This window comes from Mus musculus, chromosome 17 (genome assembly GCF_000001635.26).
Source record: "Mus musculus strain C57BL/6J chromosome 17, GRCm38.p6 C57BL/6J".
NCBI lineage: Eukaryota > Metazoa > Chordata > Mammalia > Rodentia > Muridae > Mus > Mus musculus.
Genome location: NC_000083.6, coordinates 80406988 through 80423323, shown reverse-complemented (window position 1 = coordinate 80423323; position 16336 = coordinate 80406988). Strand labels below are relative to the sequence as shown.

The following is a 16336-nucleotide window of genomic DNA, read 5'->3' as shown; positions in this document are numbered from 1 at the left end:
TATCTCTTGATTGTACTGATAAATATAAATAGAACATGAATTTGGATTTGATATAATATTTTCATTATTTTTTGTTTCATGTTAGATTTGAAATTCCAGAGCCTGAGCCAACAGAAGCTGATCGCATAGCTATAGAGAATGGAGATCAGCCCCTGAGTGCAGAGCTGAAGAGGTTTAGAAAGGAATATATTCAGCCTGTGCAGTTGAGGTAAGCAGTGGAGACACGTCTGCAGCCTCAAACCTGGGTTTCAAAGTGGGGATGTTCAAAGCGGGGCAGTGGTGGTGCCATCCCAGCACTTGGGAGGCAGAGGCAGGCCAGTCTGAGTTCCAGGCCAGCCAGGGCTACACAGAGAAACCCTGTCTCAGAAACTGAAGCCAGGAAAACAAAAGTGGAAATGTTCGAGAAACTGTCCCTAAGCATGGTGGAGGGAAGCGGTGTGAATGAGAGTCTCGTTTGAATTGCTACAGCTTTATGAGACCGTTGCCTTGTTTCATGTGTGCACTCAATGTTAGATTCTGTGTTGTGTCGATGCCACAGGGTGTTAAATGTGTGTCGGCACTGGGTGGAGCACCATTTCTATGACTTTGAAAGAGATGCAGACCTTTTACAGAGAATGGAGGAATTTATTGGAACAGTAAGAGGTATGTTTTTCTTAAGTTCCTACTTTTACATGTGATAAAATTACCAATATGGTTACTGCCAGTTGATACCATTAGAGTTCATTTGAAAATATTGAACTTTCTTATCATACAGCATTTAGACTGGATGTGTGGTGCGTACCTTTATTCCCAGCACACAAAAGGCAGAAGGAGTATGATTTCTATGAGTTTTAGTACAGCCAGGACTACAGTAGTAAGACCCTGTCTCAGAAACAAAACAACAAAACCCAGCATTGACAACTGTAAATCACTCAGCAGCCACCCTGCTGACCCCACATACTTGCATCTGTTCTAGAACATCCTGCTGACTCCACACACTTGCATCTGTTCTAGAATATCCTGCTGACCCCACACACTTGCATCTGTTCTAGAACATCCTGCTGACCCCACACACTTCCATCTGTTCTAGAACATCCTGCTGACCCCACACACTTGCATCTGTTCTAGAACATCCTGCTGACCCCACACACTTGCATCTGTTCTAGAACATCCTGCTGACTCCACACACTTCCATCTGTTCTAGAACATCCTGCTGACTCCACACACTTGTATCTGTTCTAGAACATCCTGCTGACCCCACACACTTCCATCTGTTCTAGAACATCCTGCTGACCCCACACACTTGCATCTGTTCTAGAACATCCTGCTGACCCCACACACTTGCATCTGTTCTAGAACATCCTGCTGACCCCACACACTTGCATCTGTTCTAGAACATCCTGCTGACCCCACACACTTGCATCTGTTCTAGAACATCCTGCTGACCCCACACACTTGCATCTGTTCTAGAACATCCTGCTGACCCCACACACTTGCATCTGTTCTAGAACATCCTGCTGACCCCACACACTTGCATCTGTTCTAGAACATCCTGCTGACCCCACACACTTGCATCTGTTCTAGAACATCCTGCTGACCCCACACACTTGCATCTGTTCTAGAACATCCTGCTGACCCCACACACTTGCATCTGTTCTAGAACATCCTGCTGACCCCACACACTTGCATCTGTTCTAGAACATCCTGCTGACCCCACACACTTGCATCTGTTCTAGAACATCCTGCTGACCCCACACACTTCCATCTGTTCTAGAACATCCTGCTGACCCCACACACTTGCATCTGTTCTAGAACATCCTGCTGACCCCACACACTTGCATCTGTTCTAGAACATCCTGCTGACCCCACACACTTGCATCTGTTCTAGAACATCCTGCTGACTCCACACACTTCCATCTGTTCTAGAACATCCTGCTGACTCCACACACTTGCATCTGTTTTAGAACATCCTGCTGACCCCACACACGTCCATCTGTTCTAGAACATCCTGCTGACTCCACACACTTGCATCTGTTTTAGAACTGGTTCTTTTAGTCTCAGGTTAAGCCAGAGCCTTAACTGAAACTGTGGTTACCCTTGATACAGGCTGGAATTCTTTTACCACTGTAACACCATTGATAAAAGTGCATGGTTAGATAAGTAGAGCAGATCAGGAAGAAATAGTGTATTACACTGAGAGATTGCTTTTTAAACATCAGCACTAATCAGAAACATAATTTTGAGTCTTTAGACTCATTCAATTTACTTATGAAAAACTAATGTTGCTTATCTCCAAGGTTTCCTTTACTTTCAAAAATTCTGTGATTATATGACTCCAAGTTTGCCTAGACAAACTTTGTTTTTGCATCTATTGTTCAGTCTAAATGAAAATCAGAAAATAAAGGGTTAAGTAGATTACTTTCCTATACAGTACAAAAGACAGGCATATCAAAAAATAGACTAATATGATCAATCAGTCCTCATAATTGGGTTATAAAATACAATATTAATTAGATTTGTGAATATGAAACTTATTCTTGTTAATCTTTCATTTCGTATGGAATATGGATTGTGAAAATAGTATTTTGAACTAAGCTTCAAAATGTTGGAGGTGAAAAAAAATCAAGTTACTTTAAAATATGTTTAGGAAAGGTATAGATACATGCCAAACTATTGACAATGATTACCTGTGAGGAACAAGGATGAGAGGGAGATGGGGGAGGGGAACTTTTAGTATTTACTTTGCTCATTTGAACTTTATAGCAATGGTTTATTCATGTATCACTTGTATTACTTTAAACATTTTTTTAAAAACAAAGTGTTAAAGAGTATTTAAATGTTTGTTAAAATGTATTTCAGGTAAAGCAATGAAAAAATGGGTCGAATCCATCACTAAGATAATCCAAAGGAAAAAAATTGCAAGAGACAATGGCCCAGGTCATAACATTACATTTCAGAGCTCACCTCCCACAGTTGAGTGGCACATAAGCAGACCTGGGCACATAGAGACTTTTGACTTGCTCACCTTACACCCAATAGAAATTGCTCGGCAACTCACTTTACTTGAATCAGATCTATACCGGTATGTTATTCAACATTCAAACTCAGAAGCTATCTCAAGAGTTCATTTTAAAAATGGAATACATTATCTGCCTTTTAGGGCTGTCGTAAGATGTAAATGAGACAGCATATGATGTGTATACAGCATTAAGGCATTGCAGTCAGTTCTGGTTGTTTTGCCCCCTTAGTCATCTTGATCTGCTTAAATTAACTTTGTGCTCTTTCAGTTACCCCTGCTTGGGAAGCTCGGTTCAAATCCTGGCAGTCCCAGTGGCTTGGCCAAAGCCTGTACTGTCTTGTAGGTTTGAAGAGTCTGGTGTGTGCCTGATGCATCCAAGGCTGAGCACAAAGCAGAACATAGAAACTACTGCAGCAGTTACTCCACAGTACACGATAGAGCGACTGCTGTGTTACAGCTAAGCCTCAGCCAGTTAGAACCCTTTATAGTTTAAATTGATTAAACTATCTGAAAAATATGATTCTGGTTTGAAATTTTACTTAAAATCTCAAAATTATTATTAATCACCAAATGAGAAAAAGAGCTAAATTTATAAATTCTCCCATCTCCATTTATCATGGTCCCTGAGTGACCATGTTAGATAATGTCTAAAGTTTATTCTCAGAGGCATTTGCAGGATGGCTTTCTCTTCTGTCCACTGTAAGAGCAAGAACAAGCCAAGAATGCGTTAGTAATTGCCCTGTCCTAGTTGGCTACTTACTAGATACCATTTAAGTAACTACCTCACCATCTTAACTTAGTAAATAATACCTACAAGTGCTAGGAAAGACATTATGCAAAAGTATGCAGTAAATGGGAAAACGACCATGCTGCTCTGCGCAGTCGTGCTAGCGCTCAGGACACTGAAGCAGAGGACTGCCATGTGTTCCAGGCCAGCTGTGCCAGACAGCAAGAACCTAGCCAGGGCTACATAGAAGACACTGTCTTTAAAAATAAACAAATGAGCAGTAAATGTATTATGCAAGAGTATCTACTAAAATAGTTCTAATCTGAAAACATAAAAAAGTTATAAATATTGTTTTCACCAACTTTCTGTTGATGAAAGAGAACTTAAAAATGTCGTTTAGTTTTTCTTCTGTAGTAAGCTATATACGTGAGGAGAAATGTGACATTGCCATTTTATGTTGATGATTTTAGGGCTGTGCAGCCATCAGAATTAGTTGGAAGTGTGTGGACAAAAGAAGATAAAGAAATTAATTCTCCCAACCTTCTGAAGATGATTCGGCACACCACTAACCTCACTTTGTGGTTTGAGAAGTAAGTGTGGGCGTTTCCTCCTGGGGCAGAGGCAGGTTTTGAATCCAGCGGGGCTGTTTTGCTTCTTTAGTGCTCTCATTCCCCTTTCTTGTAAACTCAGTATCTTTCTAATGTGCATTTTAATTTCACTGGTACTTTGGTTTTTAATGGTTGCCTGGCACTAACCACATGCGTCTTACTTTATCAGTCTAGGCTAGAGATGGCTGCAGCTTCTTCCCAGCAGGTAGATGCTCCTCCCATACGCGGCTCTCATTGCTCCCTTTCTACATTTGAACAGACCTAATCAATGGTGCAAATCCAACAATGCTTCATGACAATGATTACTCTGCCGTCTGCTGTCACCATTTTATCTTACAGAGCTTTTTTCCATTCACTCGTGTCCTCTGTTGACAGTGTGTTACATTTTTATACTACAAACCCAAAAGTACATTCAGATACCTTAAATTAGTTGCTTTTTAAACAAGGTGAGAGGAAAAAATGGGCATTTATAGTGTTTGTATAATTCTATAATTACCTTTACTGATGTTCTTTGTGTAGACTGACATTGCTGTCTGGGGTCCCTGGTTTTAAGCCTGAAGAGAACCTCCTGTGGTCCAGTGGGTCAACTCACAACAAGTGTGCAGATTTATTGCTGTTTTGAACAGCAGCTCTCTCTTGAGATTAGTTCTGTTTTATTCTGTCTGTTCATATCTATTATTGAGCCCCCTTGCCTTTCAGTCCATTTGTTTTCCATTTGGTGCTGTTTAAAATTTTAACTCTTTCCTCATCTCTTTCTAGATGCTGCTATTACACTTCTGTGCGCCTTAACCAGGCTGTCCTTTAGCTCTGTGACCATACTCTCTGATGGCGACTTTGAAATACTTCAGTTAATTTTCATCTAGTCACTCAAACAGGCAGTTTCTGCTCCCTGCTTTTATTCCACTGTTTAGGTCATACCTTTTATTTCTTTATATGCTTTATAATGGATACAGCAACTTTTCAATACTGCCCTCTGCCTTCCACAGCTTTCTCTTTGCTACTTAAATGTGATGCGGACTAAGCAGGTTAGATGTGGGGATGGATGCCCATAGTTAGGACTTTGGGAAGACTGGTTCCAGTATGGTTCACATTCTCTCTCCCAGGCTGCACCCCGAGCTGCTAAATGTTGCACTACTAATTCCCGTCTTCATTCCTTTGTCGTGAACAGTTCCCTGGTAGCACAGGTTGCTGTGAAGAATAAGCCAATGAAATTCTGGCTTCTTGGAAGTAAAGTTTTTAAGCTCCTTAATAACTGATATTTGTTCTGACCTGCAACTATCTTCCTGGTTCACACCGTTCCTAGCTAACACACATTTGGGGCTACATATCTTCCTTTTATCTCCAGATTTCTTTCCAGTTGCCTTTCATAACAACTTCCACTGTTCCTGAACACACCTTTGCTCTAGATGTGACACAATTCTGGAGAGGACATGACTACAAGCTGTCTTTACATTCTAAGAGCTTAGAGTCAAAGTGCCAAGAATGATGCTGTGGCCTCAGGGTCTAGCATGGAACCCTGTCAGGAGCCAAGCAAAGAGCTATTTTCCCAGCGTTCTAATTACCCTACAGCCTCAGCCCATAAGTGGGCAAGGGGAGGGCTCCGTACATCTTAAATATTAAGGAAATAAATATTATAGATAAATAAATATGAAGACTGCACTCAGTGAAGCCCTAACTCAGCAGGGTAGGAACCCATCCAGATGTGCACCCCAACCCCTCAAAATCCCGGGCTGGGATTAGGTGCTCCTGCCCCAGGGCTCAAACAAATGCTCCGGAGGGAGGAAGAGGAGGGGACAGGAGCTTAGTTGAAATACTCCAGAGTCTCCCTTTTAAAGAGATTATTTTGTAGATTTTCTTGAACAATTTTTCGTTTGTAGCTTGTTCTTAGGGTCACCTCCAAAGACTCATCCGCATTATGAGTTATGGTGAGTGGGTGTGGTTTGCTTTAAGATCACTGGAGTCCATCAGCCGAGCTGCACCGTCTGATAAAGCCGAGACGTCTGTGCGCTTTCATAACTGGGGAGCGGACACCTTAGCTTTGTATACTGGATATTGTTTTCTCAGTGAAGAAGCCAGAGTCCACAGATTGTACTGGGCTCATAAGAACAAGCAGTTGGTAACACACAAAACAAGTCTGGATGAAGGCCTGAGGCGGTTCAAGTCACACAAAGACAGCTAGAGTTGTCTGTGAGATCAGAGATAATATACCTCTAAAAAGTAAAAACTAGAATCTTCTCCCAAAATGTTGCTTCCCGGTTTCATTTTAAAGTTGATGTATTTAAATACAGAAGCCCTTTCTTACCTCCCCACAGTTACTGCAGCTATCATTCTGGGGAACAGACACACAATGAATGAAACAGAGAGCAGTGTCCTTCGGGTCTTTAGTAGGCGATTTAAGGGGAAGCGTCCCCTGCGTTTTCAGTGTGTGACAGATTCTTGTTCACTCATCTCAGTGGTTCTGAGCTACAAGTCCAGTAGAATTGGACCCAAGAGCACTGATCTTAACTTCTATACTTAGTAACCAAAATAGTTAAGGTATAAAGCATACTTGCATTACGTTTTTAATTATTCACCTGATAAGGTAAATAGAGCATACATAATTCTTTAAATATGTTAACATGTTTAATTTTATAAGCCATTTCTTTTGATGGTTTTTAGTATAGAGGTTTTATTCTTAGTATTATATTAGCCTCATCAAGAATAATATCTGTTGCTAGCTTTACATTTTAAAAATTTAATGTATATTTACTTTTGAACTTAATTTTTCTTAGATTATAAACTATTAACGTCACTGAGAACTAGGTTTAAAATGTTTTTCTTACTGACAAATTGTTAATATGTAAAAAGTTCTCTCAAATAGAAAGATTAAGCGTGGACTAAGCAGTTTTTTTATGTGTGTGTGTGTGTGTGTGTGTGTGTGTGTGTGTGAGTGTGTGTGTGTGTGTGAGAGCAGGTGTGTGTGTGTATGTATGTATGTATGTATACATATCACACTATATAATAAACTAATATATAAATTGTTGGTATGTAAAAAAAAAGTACTTTTTTGTTTGTTTGTTTGTTTCTAGGTAGTATGTTTTGTTTGCTTCTTGTTCTGGGACTTGAACCCAGAGCCTGTGCATGGTAACCACATCATGAGCTGCCCCACCTGCCGTTATTTACTTAGTTTTTAAGGAAAATATTTCAACTGACTTTGCAGCATACTAATGGTTATCTTTTTTTTTTTTTTTTTTTCGAGACAGTGTTTTTCTGTTGTAGCCCTGGCTGTCCTGGAACTCACTCTGTAGACCAGGTGGCCTCGGACTCAGAAATCTGCCTGCCTCTGCCTCCTAAGTGCTGGGATTAAAGGTGTGCGCCACCACTGCCTGGCTTACTAATGGTTATCTTAAAAGCTATTTCTATAAACATAACTAATTATTTCTATATATCAAAAAACAAAATGAAGCTGGATATGGTAGTATACACTCACTCAGAAGGCTGAGGCAGGAATATTACAAGGTTTAGGCCTTCTTCAGCTACATAGCAAGACTTTCCTCAGGCAAACAGAGAAATCCCTATAATAGGATTGTGTATATGCACACACAAAGGAAGCAAAGGTTCTAGAATAAACAGGCCTAGCACATACCTAATGACAGAGATTCACACATCCAGTAAGATTTGAAAGCTGACATTAGAGGATTCACTTGCTAGATTAGGAAAATGGTTGTCTGGTATTACAGTGTAGGTGTCAGAAGAGAGCAATGCGCTTGACCAGAGCCTTTCTCTGCAGTTTCCTGTCCAACCCTTCAGTGTGCATATGTCTTCTTTATAGTCATACTGAACACTTTTTGAATCAGAGTTTTGGGAAAATAAAAATTTTAATTTCTGGTTTGTTTCAATTTCCAGATGTATTGTAGAAACAGAAAACTTAGAAGAAAGAGTAGCTGTAGTAAGTCGGATAATTGAGATTCTACAAGTCTTTCAAGAGCTGAACAACTTCAATGGTGTCCTGGAAGTTGTCAGTGCTATGAACTCGTCACCTGTTTACAGACTAGACCACACATTTGAGGTAAGTTTGTACGTGTGTTTAAAAGGAACTTAGGAATTTGCATGACATGGCCACTACAATCCCAGCAGCTGTGATTATCAGCATGATGTCATGGAAGCTGGGTGGAGATTGTAAGGACTCACCTCTTCCAGAGCATGTCACTGTGGTTAGTGGTTGCTGAGAGAGGGAGAGACATTTTATTCAGTAACTACAGGTAAGGTCCTGGGTTCATAAATAACCCCTCACCCAAGCTTCTGTAAGCAGCTGCCATTTACTCACTGGATCACCAAGAGAGAGGGGGCGAGGTCGAGGAGAGGGAGAGGGAACGAGAGTAAAGGCCAGGCAGGACAAGGGAGGACTGGCTGGGAAGCAGAAGGGCTCCAGCAGGACAAGGACTGGCCAGAAATCGCTGTGGGGTGAATGATCAAAGTGCATTGCAGATATGTATGAAAACGTTGTAATGAAGCCTGCCATTGTGTATAATTAACACCTGCTAATATAAATGGGAAATCACTTAACAGTTTTTAAGTAATAGGTTAAATATTAGACTTACCTAAATTTCATAATGAATTGTTTTCTCTTTTAAAATTAAGTGTTCTCATTAAAATTCATTCATAGGTTTCAATTTGTTAGGAGAAAAAACAGCATTTGATTTTCTTAATTTGTGTGTGTGCGTACTCAGGTGCCTCCATAGGCACATGGGAGGCCCAAGGAAAGTTGTGGAGTAGGTTCCCTCCTACCGTCCTGACGGGATCTCCGGGTTTGTGCTGAGCCAGCTTGCTAACCTACACTCGGCATTTTGTAATGCTCAGTTAAACATTCACATAAATTGTATGAGGGATGACAAGATAGATTATATCATGCATGCTTTAAAGCTTGTTCTCAAGTATATGAGAAAGGTTTTTTAAAAAAGTATTAAACCAGGTGTGATCACTCAACCCTGGGAGACAGAGGCAGGTGGATCTACATGTTTGAGGCCAGCCTGTCTACAAAATGAACTCCAACCTGGACCTTGTCTCAAAAATATATAAGTTAAAAAGTAAAAACAGTATTAACATTCTTGGAGTCAAAGCTGATTATGAATGGGCTATAATAGTTAGTTGTTCTTTTGGGATTTTATTTGTTTTGTTTTAAGGTTTTTTGTTTGTTTGGTTTTGTTTTGTTTTGTTTTGTTTTGTTTTGTTTTTGGCAAGATTTGCAGTTCTTGTAGAACTGAGGCCTCCTAATTTTTATTTTTATTATTACAGCAAATACCAAGCAGACAAAAGAAAATTTTAGAAGAAGCTCATGAATTGAGTGAAGATCACTATAAGAAATATTTGGCAAAACTCAGGTCTATTAATCCACCGTGTGTGCCTTTCTTTGGTAAGTATTTATTCCTAATTGTGCTCTGGATAAAACAAAACATTTTATTAAATGAGTGTAGAAGGTAGCACCGTAATCCTTTCAGGTTGTTCTTGCTGGGACTTTTAAAAAAAATCAGACCTAGTATAGATTGAGCATCCTAATGTGAAAATCCACAGTGTTCAAAACCTTGAAACTTGCTGAGGTGACACAAGTGTCTGTCTGATGTCTGTGTGGCCTCGTTTCAGGAGTCATAGACAAAATGTCACTTCACTCCAAGCACGGTAAGATAGGTAACTCAGGTGATAGATGTGGTAGCACACGAATGTGAGGCCAGCCTGGCATGCATTGCAGGGTCCTATCTGAGAACAAAACAAAGTAGGTGCATTGAACAGTCAAGCTGCAGATGTAAGGAATATGTGGTATGTAAATAAATTTCCTCTTTAGACCTGGAACCCACGCCCAGGATATCCATAAACACTCCAAGTGCTCGAAGCCCTCTGACCTCGTTCAGCGAGGACTCAGTTTGTACACGCTTTGCTTTCTAGTCTAATCTCTGACAGCCATCACGTATCCTATCACTCGTGCCTTTGTGGTCTTATTATTTTTGTTACTGCTGTAGTCCTCCTGCACAAGTCCACTGCCTTGACTGACCTGTAGTTTAGTTCAATAAAGGAAAGCAGCAGCATGGTGATGGCATCCATACTTGTATGAGACCCTCTAGCCACGCGTCTAAACAACGTCACTGATGTGCAGGAGGAGACAGGCTTCCTTCTGCACAGTAGACCTTTATTGTTACCATCCTTCTTTGCACTGGAGGATGAATGCCTTTCATCCTTTCAAGACTGACTGTCCTGTCTGAACCTGTTGTTTTTCTTGCATAGAGAGTGAAGATGGTACCTGTCTGTTGCCTTCTTGTAGGTTCCTCCTTATATTTTACACATTCAGTATTCTTTACACTGCGCCTTCACACACACCTTTTCCCCCAGTCAGTGCTAGGGCTGGAACCCAGAGCTTATGCGTGCCAGGTAAATGCTCTGCCTGGGCTATACCCAGCTCTTGAATCAGCCTCTCTCCTCTGCCTGTGTGCATGCTTTGGTGACCGTTCTGCTGAAGGTTTGTAGAAATTGATCTATGTTATGTTTGACTTTCTTAGTAATTGGTACATTTTCTCCTAGTTTTATCTTCATCTGTGTTGTTTTCTGTGTAGTCTAAGTTGTAGTACACAGAACAATGCTAACCTTGATCTTTTCCTCAGTGTATCTATTTTCTCATATTTCATTGTTGCACTTTATGACTAAACACTTTTACATTTGCTCGTGGGTTTTTGGTTTTTTCTTTTTTTTTCTCTCTATATAGCACTGGCTGCCCTAGAACTCACTATTTGACCAAGCTGACCTCAAACTTAGAGAGACCTTCCTCCTCTGCCTCCTGAGTGCTGGGATTAAAGGTGTGTGCCACCATGCCTGGCCTGCTTTTGGACTTTTTGATGTGCACATTGTATGTGATTACATGCCATATATGTTGCTTTTTTGCCATATGTACATTTTATATTTTAGTGGCCTTAAATGATTGTGTACAGTAGCCATATGATAGCCATAAAGTTAGTGTGACTCTTTCATCATTACCCCACGATTCAGTGTATTACTTCTTGGCGTCAATAGATCCATTTATACACTCTTAAGTTGTGTGGGGATAGGGAAGGCAGAACAGTACGCCATAAATAACACAGAAGGGCGGGCTTAATGTCTGTCACTGCTTTTCCCAACTTTCCTAGCAGTAAAAGGCAACTCGGGGTTCTCGGTCCTCTAGCAGTTGGCTCATACTCTGATGCACATACTGCTTATAGCACAGTAGCTTAGGCTCTTGGTCTTTCAAAGGAGCAAAACTCTGGGACAATGTCTTGTCTATTCTTAGCACCTAGGATACATGGAGGCATCACAAATGTTTTTTAACTAATGAAAGAAACTGTATTATTTTAGAACGGAAGAGAATTTGGCCACTTAGACTAGTATTTGATAGGCACAGTGACAACTAGATCTACATGTATATATACATATCCCCACACACATGCCTACCTACCTTCCTACCTTTTCCCTCCCTTCATCCCTCCCTCCCCACCTCCTCTATCTCTTTCTCAAATCAGAGTTTGGTAGGCCTAGAGAGATGGCTCAGCATTTAAGAGCACTGACCGTTATTCCTAGTGCCACATGGTGGTTTCAACTGACTATAACTCCCTCTTCTGGACACCATGGGTACTAGGCATGCATGTGGTACATAGGCATACATGCAGGGAAAATGCACATAAATAATTTAAAAATAATTAAGCTTGCTAGTATATAGTATTGAGGTCCCTATTAAATGTGTCCATATACAAATATTCTTTGCAAATCACATGTGCTTAAATATTTATATGAATGTACTGTTTGATCAAAAAAGCTTGGACAGCACTACCATGATTTTATTCTTTTGACTAGTCAGTCATTAATCAGGCATACGATACTTCTCCAAATTTTATCTTGATATTTCCCAAAGTGCTTCTTGTATTTTTACAACTTTATCCAAGTGTTTTGTTTATAACATGTGTGGACATCCTGTTCACTGTACCAGTCATTCAGTCATCCTAAGTACAGAGCTTAAAGCCTTCCTGCTATGTCCTGCCCATGTGTGTGCGTGTGCGTGTGCGTGTGCGTGTGTGTGTGTGTGTGTGTGCGCGCGTGCGTGTGTGTGCGCGCGTGTGTGTGCGCGCGCGCCACACCATTGTTGGAGGGAAGGTACTCTTAGAGGCCAAGAGAGGGTGTTAGATTCCCTGAAACTGTACTTAAAGGGACATCTGATATGGATACTGGGAATCTGACTTGAGCCCTGTGATAGAGAAAGCAAGAACACATGTAAACACTGAGCCATCTCTTCAGTCCAGTGACTAATTTCTTAAGGCCCACCTCTTAAATTTGTGTGCCCTCTATTCTCTCCAGGCACAGAGTATGATAGCCTGCACACTGCTATTCTTTGGCAGTCAGTGTAGCTAGCAATTCTAAAATGCAAAGATATGTCTAACCTGTTATCGCCTATATAACAGCTTTTTAAAAGCTTTTTCTTTTTTCTCTTAAGATACTCATTGTGCACTGTAAGATGGCCTGATATTCCTGTACCACTATGCCTAGCATGAAAATTAAACGTACCAAAAAATATTTCACAAGCTGAGTACCAGATGCTACCATCCACAAACACGTCAATTTTTGACTAATTTGTAAAGTTGATTTTGGCTGCCATTGAATTTGTACACTCTTAAGGACATGTTTGTTAGAAAGCACAAGAGCCTATGCTTACTACAACACACAGTCATTATTTTATGAATGTACCTAGAAGAGTGGCCTTGGTGCTGAGAAACAGACGAATAAATCATGTGCCCAAACCAAACAAGTATTGGTGTCAATGTCACCTTATGCACACGCACGCGCGCACACACACACACACACACACACACACCATTATTTAGAAGTACTGTGCTGCTAAACATTTACAACTACTGATCTTGCTTTTGTCCAACATCTTGCCAGTCTTATTTCACTCCACATAATAAATAAAGCCCTAGGGTCTTACCATCACAAACAGCCTGCCTGCTCGGAGAATGCGTCCATGCCTCATGGCGTGGGAATGTCACACTCGTGTCCGCTCTCTTATTCTACTGATTGAACTCTTAATTCACTTTTTTGAGATTTAATCTAATGATCCTTTTTTAATCTTAACAACTCAAAATAGGAAAGGTACCTCATTATGCTGTCATAGCATCTTAAACATTACTACTACTGTGGCATCTCCTCATAGTGCAATCTCAAAATAGTCACACACACACACACACACACACACAGAGTGTACCTTCATTTGCTGTACCTAAATGTAGCAGAAAGGCAGTACATTTGTATTCAGTAAACAGTCTCAGGTATACACATGCCTGTTTTCCACCCCTTCACGGGAAAAAAAGCAATGTGTAATTTGGGAGGAAAAACAAAGAGAAGTAATATTAAGATACCAACATCAGCAGTTGCAACTATTACTAATGGACACTTTCTGTTTTGTCAGGCCCTATCTCAATCTGTATACAAATTTATTTCCCACAGATGAATAACTGAGGCACAGAGAGACTAAGCAATTTATCTCAGACAGCACAGGTAGAGAACAACATAGCTGGCTCTAGAACCTTCGTGCCAGGAAGGAACCAGAGGGCTGGATAAAGAGCAGAAGTGGACTGAAGTAGCTCAGTTAGAAGGGTGCCTGTTTAGCGTGAACCAGGCATGGGTGTACACTGTAACCCCAGTGCTCAGGAGCTGAAGCCAGAAGGATGGTCCCCAGCTACAGGACAAGCTGGAGTCTAGCCCATATCACCAGGTGTACTAAGTCTAAAATATGCAAAAATTATGTCACCCTCTGCTTGATAGACTTGAAGCCTCGCCTCTGTTTTCACAAATAAGCCTGTTCAAATATGATCCTCTCCAAACCGAGAGACTAAGGACTGGAAAGGCTGGAGCTGTCATCTTCTGAGTTTGAGTCCTATCCCGTCCCCCCCTCGCTGTTCTGCCACTATGCTTCACCAATGACAGTGTGGTTAAGTTTCTTCAACCCAGGTCATGTAACAGGGAAGAGTCTGGAAGGAAGCCTTTATTCTTTAAAAATAATCTATTTCTGAAATTTGATCTCCTTTTCCTTGAATGTTTATAAAACTTAAATATTTTATATAGAAGAAGGATTTAATAGACATATATCTGGTCATTGGTTCTTTGCTTATTATGACTATCTATGCCTACAGTTAATGAGAAAGGGAAAAAAACCTTTTCCTTTTCCTTCTTTAGCAATTAAGTAATTCCCTGGTCTTTTCTAGGAATTTATCTCACAAATATCCTGAAGACAGAAGAGGGCAACCCTGAGGTCCTGAGGAGACACGGGAAAGAGCTTATTAACTTCAGCAAGAGGAGGAGAGTGGCCGAGATCACAGGCGAGATCCAGCAGTACCAGAACCAGCCCTACTGCTTACGGGTGGAGCCGGACATCAAGGTGAGTGCAGTGTGGGAGCGTGCAAACTCCTCCTCAGCCTTAGACACTGAGTGCCTCAGAAAGGCTGTTCATTTCGTAGAGGAGAAAAGGAAAAAGGAAATTTAAAGTCAGGAACTCAAATTTTCTTATATTGAGTGTATCCTAAACTATCTTCATGAATTTAAAATATTTAATACTAATAAAAATTTTTTGGCTTTTATTTCAGAGGTTCTTTGAAAACTTGAATCCAATGGGAAACAGCATGGAGAAAGAATTTACAGACTATCTGTTCAACAAATCCCTAGAAATAGAACCCCGGCACCCTAAGCCTCTTCCGAGATTCGTAAGTGTCCTGTGCTCACACTTGTGCATCGCTCACACTTGTGCATCGCTGCAGTCTCTCCCACTATGGGTCACACAGACTTAAGGACGGGATGTAAATGTGGTGATTGCAAGTGCTTAATAAGTAAATAGAATGAGGGCCATCCCACCTGGTTTCAAATCAGTGAACACTAATATTGATTTTAATAAATTCTGATATGATGTAATTATAAAAGTGACCAATTTATATTGTTTATTTTTAGTTGTAACAAAAGTTAAAATTTATTTCAAGGACATGGAATTTAAGAAGTTTATACTAATTCATTTACAATCAGTATATTTCCTTCATTTGTTTGTTTGTTTTGTTTTTCAAGACGTTTTCTCTTCATAGCCCTGGCTGTCCTGGAACTTGTTCTGCAGACCAGGCTGGCCTCAAACTCATAGAGATCCTGCTGCCTCTGCTTTCCTAGTACTGGGATTAAAGTGTGCACCACCACCACTCCCAGCATACTTGGGAGTAATGATTTATTAGAAATGTTAGCCATGAGCAATGCAAAGTTTGCATAAAAATATTTTTAATAGTTCTTTTATTTTGTAGTAATTTCTTAGTGCCTAGCCAAGTTTATGCTCAGTATCACTCCTCACTCATCTGAATATGCTCCCTCACTCAATAAAGAGTCAAAATGAATACAAATGGTTTCTAAGCGGTCACAGTAAACTGCTAATGTCTGTGACTCACAGCCAGATTTTTTTTTTTCAAACTCTAAATTAGCTTTTAAACATGAACCTAAAATAATTCATTAGAGATATGTATGTCGACTCCAGTGAGGCACTCTGACATCACTGTGAAGTGGTCATTCTGCAGGGAAAGGGCCCTAAAATTAACACACACACAAATCAAAACGCAAGCAACTCAGCCTATCAGTAAGTAGTCCATATGGTCCGAATGCCCTAATTCCCACAGTTCCTGACGACTATCCTGGCTTTTCCAACAAAGTTTAATTGCCTCAAATAGCGTTTTAAAAACTTGAATTACAGGATGTATTTCAGAAAAATTTCCAACCCCCGAGATGCTTAACAAGCATTCTGCTATTTATATCTATATTAAAGCTCAATCACGCACATTTGTTTCTAGCACCTTCTATAAGAAATCCTCACAGAGGAGTGACAGTGCTGCACCTGGGGCTCCGGTCTGAACCATCATGAAACTTTCATATTGGTCATTTACAGAAAAAAAGGAAAAAAAAAACTTCCTGTTAACCATGATATTTTAAGTATTG

The 16336-nt window shown here is 40.4% G+C and overlaps 2 protein-coding genes across 9 annotated transcripts in view; one reads left to right on the top strand and one right to left on the bottom strand.

Annotated features, from left to right (window-relative positions):
* Positions 1 to 16336, bottom strand: part of Arhgef33 (Rho guanine nucleotide exchange factor (GEF) 33) — a 126575-nt gene that overhangs the window by 10174 nt on the left and 100065 nt on the right. The window lies entirely within an intron of this gene.
* Positions 1 to 16336, top strand: part of Sos1 (SOS Ras/Rac guanine nucleotide exchange factor 1) — an 86702-nt gene that overhangs the window by 57130 nt on the left and 13236 nt on the right. Inside the window, exons 12-19 of the mRNA NM_009231.2 lie at positions 86 to 208; positions 539 to 642; positions 2839 to 3061; positions 4196 to 4315; positions 8219 to 8381; positions 9608 to 9725; positions 14584 to 14756; positions 14962 to 15078. Of these exons, the coding sequence (NP_033257.2) occupies positions 86 to 208; positions 539 to 642; positions 2839 to 3061; positions 4196 to 4315; positions 8219 to 8381; positions 9608 to 9725; positions 14584 to 14756; positions 14962 to 15078 (1141 nt within the window). The remainder of the gene's footprint in view (positions 1 to 85; positions 209 to 538; positions 643 to 2838; positions 3062 to 4195; positions 4316 to 8218; positions 8382 to 9607; positions 9726 to 14583; positions 14757 to 14961; positions 15079 to 16336) is intronic.